The sequence below is a fragment of the Thamnophis sirtalis genome, unplaced genomic scaffold (assembly GCF_051295495.1).
Source record: "Thamnophis sirtalis isolate CommonGarterSnake01/CBP01778 unplaced genomic scaffold, rThaSir2_p1.2 scaffold_9, whole genome shotgun sequence".
NCBI classification, from domain to species: Eukaryota; Metazoa; Chordata; class Lepidosauria; order Squamata; family Natricidae; genus Thamnophis; species Thamnophis sirtalis.
In genome coordinates this window covers 74745172-74757405 of record NW_028261389.1, presented here as the reverse complement: position 1 = coordinate 74757405, position 12234 = coordinate 74745172, and the positions used below count along the sequence as shown (strand labels likewise).

The 12234-nt window shown below is 43.7% G+C and overlaps 1 protein-coding gene across 2 annotated transcripts in view; it reads right to left on the bottom strand.

Moving 5' to 3' along the window:
• The window catches only part of FAM185A (family with sequence similarity 185 member A), a 52607-nt gene that overhangs the window by 29189 nt on the left and 11184 nt on the right, over positions 1–12234 (bottom strand). For both annotated transcript variants that reach the window (XM_087722280.1, XM_087722281.1), the window contains exon 5: positions 6173–6214. In XM_087722280.1, the coding sequence (XP_087578406.1) occupies positions 6173–6214 (42 nt within the window). The remainder of the gene's footprint in view (positions 1–6172; positions 6215–12234) is intronic.

Genomic DNA, 12234 nt, shown 5'->3' with positions numbered 1-12234 from the left:
GTGGTGCCTGCACAACCTCCGATGAGCAGCTGGGTGTTGCAGGGGCGGTGGAGTGCACATCCGTGCGCAGCGCACGTCTGGCGCATACACAAACGGACCACGAACAGCGTACTGGTAGCAAAGGTAAGAGCAATCCACCACTGGGCTGGAGTTGGTTAGTACTAGGATGGGAGACCACCAAGGAACCCTCAAGCCTGCAGATGTCCTGGCAAAAGATCATTGTGACCAGTTTCCGATTGTTGCCAAGGAGAGTGTATGGTCTTGGATATGAATTAATAGGTATCTCAACTGAAAGGAGACCAGTTCATGTCTACTCTGGTGGCTCTTGATAGCTCCGTCGTAAGAGATCTTAAATCCTATTTGACTGCCCCAACGCATCACAGTTACTCTACAGCAAGGGTGTACAACTTTGGCAAGGTTGTGGACTTCAACATGGCTTGCCTGAGGAATTCTGGGAGTCGAAGTTCACAGATTTTAAAATTGCCAAGGTTGGACACCTCTGGTCTACGGGATTAATGTGACTTTGCTCTTCTCTAAAATGCATTCTTATCATAGGCGTGTGTTCTTGAGCTAATTGGTTTTTCATTGTGCTGACGTGTATTTGTCGGATGATGCAACAACAGCTTACAAGTACGTCCAGATCATACAACGGAGCAAATACATTTCAGAGCTGGTTCATATAATGCCCTTTGTGTCTTCCCAGTATGCGTTCATGTGAACAGATGTGATCATAGCCATGCTATTTACTCAGGAATAGAGTAGCGTAGAATAAAATAGAGTTGTTGTTCGTTGCGAAGTCGTGTCCAACCCATCACAACCCCATGGACAACGTTCCTCCAGGCGTTCCTGTCCTCTATCATCCTCTGGAGTCCATTTAAGCTCATGCCGACTGCTTCAGTGACTCCATCCAGCCACCTCCTTCTCTGCCGTCCCCTTCTTCTTTTGCCCTCCATCTTTCCCAGCATGAGGCTCTTCTCCAGGGAGTCCTTCCTTCTCCTTAAATGGTCAAAGTACTTGAGTTTCCTCTTCAGGATCTGGCCTTCTAAAGAGCAGTCAGGGTTGACCTCCTCTAAGAATAGCATAGAGTAGAGTAGAGTAGAGTAGTGTAGCTTAGAGTAGAGTAGAGTAGAGTAGAGTAGAGTAGAGTAGAGTAGAGTAGAGTAGAGTAGAGTAAAGTCCTGATTATGGGTAGAGTCTTGATTATTCTAAATCTCTTAAGCTTCTGCCCTTGGCTGGTAGAACCCCTATGGCATTGATGGCAAACCTTTTTGGCACTCAGTGCCGAAAAGGTCGCATGGAAACATCACATGCACGCATGCATGCTTATCAGGGCCATGCTTTGGAAAAGCCAAACTCCCGTGTTCTAGGGCGCATGCACACTTGACGATCATCTGACTGGCGTCCATGCGCAGGCCAGTTTTTGGTACTGCCGCACGCACAATTGGATCACGCTCTGGAAAAGCCAAACTTTCAGGTTCTGGCATGCATGTGCACCCCACAATCAGCTGGCCGGCGCGCATGCACACCCCAGTTTTCGGCACTGCCACACGCATGAAGGACAGCGCACCAGAAACACAAAAAATGCAAGGCCACATGTTCCAGGTGACATGGCTTCGTGGGCCACTTAGGGCAAGCGTGGCCCTATGGGAATATCTCTTTCAATATTTGGAAAGAGCGCAGACAAGAGCAACAAAGATTAGGGGATCAGATGATGGACAGTTTCAAGAACTGGGTACATCACCTGAAGGAAAGAGATTCTTGTTTCGTTTTTTTCATAAGCTTGGATCCAAGTGGAGGAGAAACATCAGCAATGAAAAATTCAACAAATGTTCCCTCAGAAAGAATGAGAAGCTTTTATCTTATCAAGCTTTCTTCCTAACTTCCAAATCTCTTTAACAGATCAAGATTAACTGGCCCACAGGCGAAAGGAAGGAAGCCGTGAGACAAATATAAGGGAGGAGCCACTTTGTGACATCTACCGTATGTCTAAATTTAACGTTTCCCAGACTTGGCGTACCTCCACTAGACTGATTAGATCCCACAGATTAGGCCTCCTCCGAATTCCATCCGCCGGCCAGTGTCGACTGGCGACTACCCGGAGGTCGAGGAGAGCCTTCTCTGTGGCTGCTCCGACCCTCTGGAACGAACTCCCCGTGGAGATTCGAACCCTCACCACCCTCCAGGCCTTCCGCAAAGCCCTTAAAACCTGGCTGTTTCGACAGGCCTGGGGCTAAAGAGCTGTTGCCCCCGTCTCGAATGGTATGACTGTTGTGTGTTTTAAATTATGCATTGTTATGTGTCATTTTTTAAAAAAATTTGTCTGTATCCCCCTTCCCTGGTTTGAGTTGTGAGCCGCCCTGAGTCCCCTTTGGGGGAAAAGGGCGGCATATAAATATAATAAACAAACAAACAATAAACAAACAAACAAACATCCTTGGTTCTTGGAATCGGTAAGAGTTAGACAGATGCTAACGCTCATCAAGATCTCAGGAAATGAATTCATTAAAGCACTATCAGTTACCTTCTTGAGTGGAGCAGTGGCCTAAAGGTGGAGCTCTTGACTCACAATCAGAAGGCTGTGAGTTCGAGCCTAGATAGAGGCAGATATTTCTCTCTCTGGGCACGAGAATATACGTACCATATTTTTCAGAGTATAAGACGCACATTTTTCCCTCAGAAAAGAGGCTGAAAATCTGGGTGTGTCTTATACACTGAATACAACATTTTTTGCCTCCTGAAATCCCGCCCCCTTCCCCAAAATGGCCGTGCATAGCCTTTAAGAGGCTTCCAGAGTGCTCCTGGGGGCTGGGGAGGGCAGATATGAGGGAAAAACGGGGCGTTTTTTGCTCAATTTCCCCCCACCCCAGCCCCCAGGAGCACTCTATAAGCCTCCTAAACGCTATGCACAACCTTTTTTTGACAAAAAACGGGCCCATTTTTGCAAAAAAACCAGGCTTTTTTTGCTCGTTTGTGCCCCCAACCCACCCCACCCCCAGGAGCACTCTACAAGCCGCCTAAAGGCTATTCATGCCCTTTTTTTGAACAAAAAAAAAAAACCTGGCCCGTTTTCGCGAAAAACGGACCTTTTTGGGAGGTCTGCAGAGTGCAAAAACTTTTTTTAAAAAAATTTGCTTCTTCAAAATCTTGGTGCGTCTTATACTCTGAAAAATACGGTAACTCCGCATTGGTGACAGGAAGGGCATCTGGCCAGTAAATACTCAGCTCCATTCAGTTGCCCAGACTCCACCTCGCAGGGGATTATGGGTTATTAAAAGAAGAGGACTATCAGCTACCTTCTTAAGGACAGGAGAATCAGAGTGAGGTAAGAGATGGTCATATTGTGATTAAACAGTCCATTTTTCTGGATGTTCAGGAACAGCGTCTCCGCAAAGGGAAGACTTGACAGAAAAGGAATGATCTTGAGAAATGCACTTTCACTTCCAAACCAATCGGCAACTAATGGAAATCAATTTACATTTTTAAAGCAATATGAGAGTAACTCCCCCAAAGAAAGAACAGTAGGGAATTCTAAATCCCCAAATTGTTCAGTAGATATCTCAGACAAAACCAGATGCAACTAATCAATGAGATAAATGCACCCAGGCCATAAATTCAGCACCATAAATTCATTTTTGGATAAATGGAAATAATTGCATGTGTGTGGCGAAACAATCTGGACTGAATCGGCGTGTGTGATGTCTCGGGTGTGTGTTTTCTCCTCCATTTGAATCCAAGCTAAAGTTTTGACTTATGAAAAACAAAACAAGAAACTATTTTCCTCTGATGCAATAGCCAAGCGATCTTACATATAATATTTTTTGTTTGCACATATACTGGGATGCTACAGCCTAGATTAAAATTTCTGCAGTTTCATGGGTATCTATTTAGATAGGTAAATAAAAGAGTCCAAAAAGATTAGGGGTAGGATCTAGATCATGTGATGGCAAACCTTTTTGGGACTGAGTACCCAAATTGGAACACACGTGCATGAATGCACATGCAGGCACCAGAAACCCAAGGGCCAGCTGGCCAGCACGCGCAAGTGGTCTTTGGCTTTCCAGCATGCGCAGCTGGTCTTTGCGCGCACTGGAGCACCAGAAAACCGAAGACCAGCTGGCCAGCCCGGACCTCCAAGGTCTCTTCCAATTCTGTTTTTCTGCTAAACAAGATTCTTTCTTGTTCTAAAAGGATTAATTGACTGAATTCCTCAGGGAACTAGGGAAGAAATCCTGCATTCTGGAAACCCCGACTTAGTGCCCTATCAAAATAAATTTCTTTTGCTTGCCAACACACCACTGAGAAATAATTGCTTACTTATGCTGTGCCAAACTATAAGAATGAACAACTGATTAACAAGCTTAGATCCTTTGATAAGACCACACTAAATGTGTGTGTGTGTGTGTGTGTGTGTGTGTTGTATTTGTGCTGATAAATAAATAAAGGGAGACTAGTATAGATCTATTTCAAGCTATTTATCTCTCATCAGCTAGCCATACCCTTACTGGGGTTAGAACCTGTGCTGTATTACATGTTAGGCAGATGTGTTGATGTATTAACCACTAAGCCACAAGGTTCTCCTCCTTTATCATATATATATATATATATATATATATATATATATATATATATATATATATATATATATATATATATATATATATATATATATATATATATATATATATATGTGAATATAATTTGTGTGTGTGTCTGTCTGTCTGTCTGTGTGCATCTCTATATATAAAAGCCAAGTATCACACACTCATCACAAAATCTCCAGAACCGTAAAGCCTACAAACTTGAAATTTGGCACATATGTTCCTCTTGGTTTCTAGGTGCTCGCTAAGAAAGGATTTTTTGAAATAACCATCAGATCATTAGTATTTTTCATACAGTAATCAACATGCTATGATGCTAAGGAGTTCTACTCCCTCTTCCCACCTGAAAAGAACTCTGTTCCAACCACCAGTTGCCTTATATTAACACGCTCTGATGCTAAGGAGTTATACTTCCCCTCCTTACCTGAAAAGAACTCTGTTCCAACTGCCAGTTGCCTCACATTCCATTACCTCAGTTCAATCACATAGTTTCATCCCTAACCACAGGTATCCAGCTACTATATATACATACATATTTTATTATATATTACGTATTACGTATTGCGTATTGCGTATTGCATATTGCGTATTGCGTATTGCATATTGTGTATTGTGTATCATATATACATTATATATTATACATTATACATTATATATGTTATATGTTATATATTATATGTTATATATTATATGTTATATGTTGTATATTATATATTATATATACATAGCATAGCGTAACGTAACATAAAACATAATATAACATAATATAACTATATGTATATATACCAAAATGCCCGAGAGACTGAGGAAATCCTCAAAAATGTCATTCTGTGTCTTACTCAGTTTAGGTAAATTAACACACACACACAAACACTATTTATAACATAGATGAATGGTTGAAACAACAAAAGCAGCTTTTCATAGGTTGTCATTTGACCTTAACTTGATATGGCCATTTCAATAGCAGATTCTCCCCCCCTCCCCATCTAGATCAATATTTCTCAAATTTGGCAACTTTAAGATGCATGGACTTCAGCTCCCAGAATTCCCCTGGCAGAGTTGCAATCCACACGTTTGCCAAGTATGAGAAACCCCGGTCTAGACTATTTCCCTGCAAATATCTGAACCGTGAAGAGGCTGAAGTAATGAGCTTAGCAACCCCCCCCCCGTTCATTTGAAGCAGAGCGAAGGATTATCACCCACTGAGCCACATCGTAATTCATGGTTTATAAACTTACAATGAAAGGATTCACAGAAGATGCGAGGCCAGAAAAAAATAAAATAAAGCAGCAGGGTGGCTTAGCGTGAGGTCTGAACATACCTATTTCCTGCCAATGGGTTTAACTGCCACCCTGCGATAAACCCTTACGAATTACGGTACATTCAATCTGGGTTGAGCTTGTAGTCAAACGGGCAACCGTGGAACTGAAATCACCGCAGACGGACCGTTGAATCCAAATTCATTTTTTTTAAAAAAAAAGTCCAGTTCACAGCTGCCCAAATTTTCCATCCGCAGAACTGATTTTTAATTTAAAAACAAGGGCGTGAAGAAGAAAAAGAGAACGAGAACTTACCAACTGTGATGCTTCCTGTTTTGGTCTCCAAGGTAATATCACCTGTAACGAAATTGGAAGAGCGGTGGGTATTTTAAAATATGTCACTTCACACAGCGCAATCCACCGTAGGTGCACAAGCAAGAAGCCAGAGGGGATTGAAACCAGCTATGAATTGAATAGCAATAGCAATAGCAGTTAGACTTATATACCGCTTCATAGGGCTTTCGGCCCTCTCTAAGCGGTTTAGAGTCAGCATATTTCCCCCAACAACAATCCGGGTCCTCATTTTACCCACCTCGGAAGGATGGAAGGCTGAGTCAACCCTGAGCCGGTGAGATTTGAACAGCCGAACTGCAGAACTGCAGTCAGCTGAAGTAGCCTGCAGTGCTGCATTTAACCACTGCGCCACCTCGGCTCTCTTGAATCAGAGATGCATAGCATCTAACTCTGTACAATCCACCCTCCCATTTTTCCACAATAGAAAATGCATAGTAGAATAATAGAAAGTGTGGCAGGCCAAAGATCCAAAAGAAAAGATGGCCGCAGGCCTGACAATCAACTAAGTTTCGGTATTAAACTGCGGCCGGGTGAGAGTAGACACAATTCAAAAGAAGTTGGACTTAGACCATTTGTGGGAACGTAACGATTCTAGGCTGATGACTTGCTTAACTCCCCCCACATGCTCTGCCCGCTCTTTTCCTACAAATATGTTCCACACACCCACATTCACATAAAGGCAGAATGAAACCGACTGTATTATTGAATGTACAGAAATATACAAATAGTCCTTGACTTATATCGATCACAACTGAATCCAAAATTTCTACTGCTGAGTTACAGTTGTTAAGTCAATCACGGCAGTTGTTAAGTTAGTAACATGGATGTTAAGTGAATCTGGCTTCTTGCTGACTTTGCTTGTTATAAGGACGCATAAGGGGATCACATGATCCCAGGACACTGCAACTGTCATAAATACGAGTCAGTTGCCAAGCGTCCGAATTTGATCACATGACCATGGGGATGCTGAGAAAAATTACAGTGCCATTACAAACTAATGCCAAAGACGTTCTGCCCAATTTATTTTCCACACTATGTTGCAGGGATATAGTGGGAGTGGTATGGTGGCTTAGAGATGATGCTCTCACCTCACAATCAGGAGGCTGTGAGTTCAATCCTAGGTAAAGGCAGATATTTCTCTCTCTGGGCACAATGAGAATATATCTGCTGAACAAAACTCCGCATTGGCGACAGAAGAGCATCCGGCCATTAAAACACTCTGCTAGCTCCATTCAAGTTGCCCAGACTCTACCCTTCAAGGAATTATGGGGTTGTTAAATGAAGATGATGTTGCAGGAATATAGTGCTATTTTTAACAAATTGTAGCTTCGTTTTATTTCATTGAATCTCCCTCCTTATTTTTCTCTTTCTCTCTGTGTGTCTCCCCACCCCCCGCCCCCGCGACGCTGGCAGATTCCAGGCAAGATTTGGCTCTAAACTAATCCCGGGAAGAATAAATTTTCCAAGATGCAGAGATCGTCTCTTAGATAAAGCATAAAGACTGAATTGAAGAAGTCTTGGCTTGCTGGTAAACAGACAGAATCGGGAAGCTATCTTGCAATCAAACCACCATTCATAGCCTGGCCTACTACTTTGAGAAAAAAGCATCGCTTAACTATAAACTAGCATCCCTCAATCACAACTTGGAAAGCGGTAGGAGGTGCTAGAACCGTGATGGCGAACCTTTGACAGGCCCGCAAGCTGTCCCCCCCCCAGCTCAGCTCCACCACGCATGTGCGCGCCCCTCTTGTGGCCAGCTGGTTTTCGAGTCTCTGTCGCACATGCGTGGGGGGACAGGGTGCATGGGGGGTTGTGCATGCATACGTGGGGGGAAGGGTGCATATAGGGGGTCATGTGTGCATGCGCGGGGTCACATGCGAATGTGGGGGGATGGGGCGCATGCAGGGGATTGTGTGCATGCCCGGGGTCATGGGGTCATGTGTGCATGTGCGGGGTTGGGGCACAACTGTGGGAGTCATGCACACATGCATGGGAGTGGGGCGCGTGGGAGGCATGCACATTGCATTATGGCTGCACATGCACATATGTGCTTTCGGCACATGGTGTTGAAAAGATTAGCCATCACTGTGCTAGAAGGTAGAATCTAGCATCTTCCACGTTGTTTTTCGCCCAGCTAAAATATTTTTCAGAGTACCAAATACACAAAGGTTGCCTTAACGGTATCATAACCTCCTTGCATCGACTAGTTTATTAGCATTAATTCAAATACTATTTCTATTCTTATTTTTGTTTGAGCACAGCAGCTCCCCATTTCAATTCTTCGCTGTATTAGGATCGCTCCCAAGCTCTAGGAAATTTTTATAATTCATTTATTTCTTGGATTTTTTTTTTTTTTTTACTCTTTCTGAGGCATGATGCTCAAACCGGTTAAAAATAATTAACAAGAACAAAATAAATTGAAAACACACACAAGGCAAACCACATCGCGCCACCACAAGTATTGCAAATAAATCAATTATACAATAACAACCTAATATTTCAGTGGCTCAATTGAAAAGGATCTGGTTTGCATTTTTTTTTTGTCAAGTAATATCCATTGTCACTTTGAGTTTGTAACTTCAAGAAAACACAAAAAGTGTTTTAGAATCGACAAAGCCTTGCAGAATTAAATCAAGGGAAGAAAATTCAACATGTCATTTGGAAAAGGAACTTTTCTTTTAAAAAATGGTGCAGTCAAGTAACTATGCCATCAAATACCAGGATATAATAAACTCTGCCATTTGCATGCGTTCTTAAATAGAAATACGTATTATCTTATATTATCTGATTTGCCACTATGGCTGACATCCAGAAAACGCAAAGTTGGGACAATCATCATGAAGTATTGACAGAAACAATTTGATTCATTCCTATTTTCTGTTCCTTATGAACAATAATTGGAAACACTTTCCTGCACGTCTACATGGTACTGCTTAAAAAGGATGATAGAAGTCAAAGTTATTTTTCTCTACGGAAACCCGCATACTCAAACATCTCTCTTTCTTAACAAAGGCGTTTATTTACTTTATAGTTTTTTCAATTCTGCCACACCTGAGGAATCTAAACTACAGGTAGTCCTTGACATACGGCCACAATTGAGCCCGCGATTCAGGCTGTTAAGTGAGTTTTGCAACTTTTCTTGCCACCGTTGCTAAGCGAGTCATTGCAGTTGTTAACAACCTGTTTGTTCAGAGAATCTAGCTTCCCAATTGATTTTAATTGCCAGAAGGTCGCAAAAGGGGATCACAGGGGACACTGCAACCGCAGAGGTGGGTTCCTACCAGTTGGCACCTATTCGGTAGAACCGGTTCGTCAAATCTACCGAACCGGTTAGAAGAGGTTCCACTAGTGCAGTGGTCCCCAACCTTTTTATCGCCGCGGACCAGTCAGCCTTTGATAATTTTACCGTGGCCCGCTGAGCACGTCGATGACCAGCGCTAGTAGCGTAGCCTTGCGTAGGCACAGTTCAGTATGGCTAGCGTAGATAGCGTAGCACAAACTGCGCCTACGCAAGGCTACGCTACTAGCGCTGTCTACGCTAGCCCTACGTAGCTGCGCAGGCGCTCTTAGGTTTTTTTCAGGAATCGGCCAGCGCTGAAGCGCTGAAAAGGAATGAGAAGGGCGGCGCTGGACACGGGGGCGGTGGGCCGCTGGTGACGTCAGAGTGCCACCAGCGGTCCAGTAACACCCCTTGTGCCAGTTAGCCCTAATTTGCATACAGAAAGAAACTATGGCCCCCGGCCGCTGCAGCGATCATGGCCCCTGGCCGCTGCGCGGCCCGGTGCCAGGTACTCCACGGCCCGGGTCCGGTCCGCGGACCGGGGGTTGGGGATCACTGCACTAGTGGACCCGGAAAGCCGGCCACACCTACAGAAGAGGTTCCAGAATTTTTTGAAACCCACCACTGGTCCTTGGATATGATTATTCTACACTATCATGCTCATATTTATAAAACTCAGTGCCTCTGTGAAAGGTAAGGATGACTACTGTGTTTGTGGTGCAATCAGAACATTGCGTGTGTTGAAGTTGTTTTAACGCAAACCAAAGATGCCTTTTAAAAAACAAGTTTACATCGTATTCTTATGCATGCCAGTGCTGTGTGAGAGGTAATTTAAGGTGGTTCTGACAAGTGTCGTCGGCATCTTCATATACGGTCACATGGGCGGCAAGCCACTCCCATCCAGTCACATGGGCAGCAAGCCACTCCCACAAAGGAGGCCACACCCACAGAGTAGGTTCGAACAATTTTTGAAACACACCACTGTCCAATCGTCATAAATATGAATCAGTGGCCAAGCACCCAAATTTTGATGACGTGACTATGGGGATGTTGCAACGGTCGAAAGTGTGAAAACATCCTCATTTTATTCAGAGCGGTTGTAACTTTTAACAATCACTGAATGAAGTGCTATAAATCAAAGTCTTATAACATCTTAATTTCCCACGAAACGTAAGTCATCAACACACCCTTCTACATATATGCTAAAGAATAAGCACGTTCAGTTACTCTCAAACATGTGGGACATATATCTCAACTTGATATTTCTAGAACATTCTGTAGCAAAAAAAAAACCAGGCAGAATAAGGGTATCAGTGTTCAAATTATACTTTTTAAACTGGCTGCGATGCTTAATTTTTTTGCTATATCCTGCCATAAAATTATGTTTTTTTTACAGGGAAAGTGTGGAAATGGAATACTTTATGTTTGCCTGAAAGCATCCAAAACAGCCTTTTGTGACAGCCAAATTTATAGTCAGGCCCAAGCGTCTACATTAAAAACCTATCCGTCAAAGCATTTTTTTGAACGAGAACCAGTAAACCAGCCTCGCGGTCCGGGGTGACTATTCCTCGGGATTTAATTTAAAAACATCGTTTTATTTATTTATTCGAGCTCTGTGGGTTGGCCCCAGTCTTCCTGGCTCTTTTCGAACCGTCGGCCTAACAGGCAACGATTGAGCCAGCCTCCAATTTCATTAGAAATGAAAATGAAATGGTTTTTCAATGCAAGGATGGGTGGGGAGAGAAGATAGAACACACACACATACACACACACACACAGAGAGAGAAAAAACAAACAAACAAACGAAACAAAAGAGCTAAAAAAACAACGAGGGATTACTGTGATGCTAAAATTCTGACCACTGATGGATACCCTTATTGCTGAGTACTAACTCCTGCTTTGAATTATTGTGACAGAATTCTCCAGCCCACGAAAAATATTCCACAAACCATGGAATCCGGATGAATTGCAACTACAAGGCCTGCACACTCCCCCACATCCTAACCACCAGTAGAAAAAATACAAGATATTCAATCATTCAACGCCTTTCGAATGCTAGCTGGCAATCCCCAGGCTCAGGACACAGGGCAGTCTACCAACAGTAGGAATGTGGTTGGCAATAGAAAGACTAGTTTTCTGCCTCTCAACCAGCCCAAATTTCAGGGAAGCATCTCCAGCCAAATCAGTAGGGTGTTGTGGCCTACCAGCAGCCAGTGGAGCTGGTGGCAAACCCGGACAGTGAGGAGGTTGGGGAGGAAGATGGGCCAGTCCTGGAGTCTGGGGAAGGCTCTGATGAGGGCTCTGCGTCGGAAGCAGAGAGTGGGACAGGGCCGTCTGACAGTTATCAGCTGCCTTCGGAGTCGGAGATCAGTGGGGCAGAAGAACAGCTGGAGCCTGTTCCCGATGTGTGTATGTGCAGAGCTGCCAGGAGAAGGGAACTGCTAAGGAACAAGGGCCGACTCAAGAGTAAAGGCACAGGTAGATGGTGAATGGCCCCTCCCATAGAGGAGCGAAAGGGGAGTGGAGTTTGCAGGAGACCATGAGCTCAATTCATTAGGGTGAAGATTTGTTCGTGACTCTCAGAGACTCCTTGCCAAGTATTTTCTTGTACAGCGTTGCGTTTGGAAGCTCTCCAAGCCTGATAAGGTCTGTGGTTGTAAATCCACCCTTGGAAGACTGTTTGCCAGGACTTTGCTGGATGTACATGAGAGGAATTCACATTGGCTTAATAAAAAGGGGGATT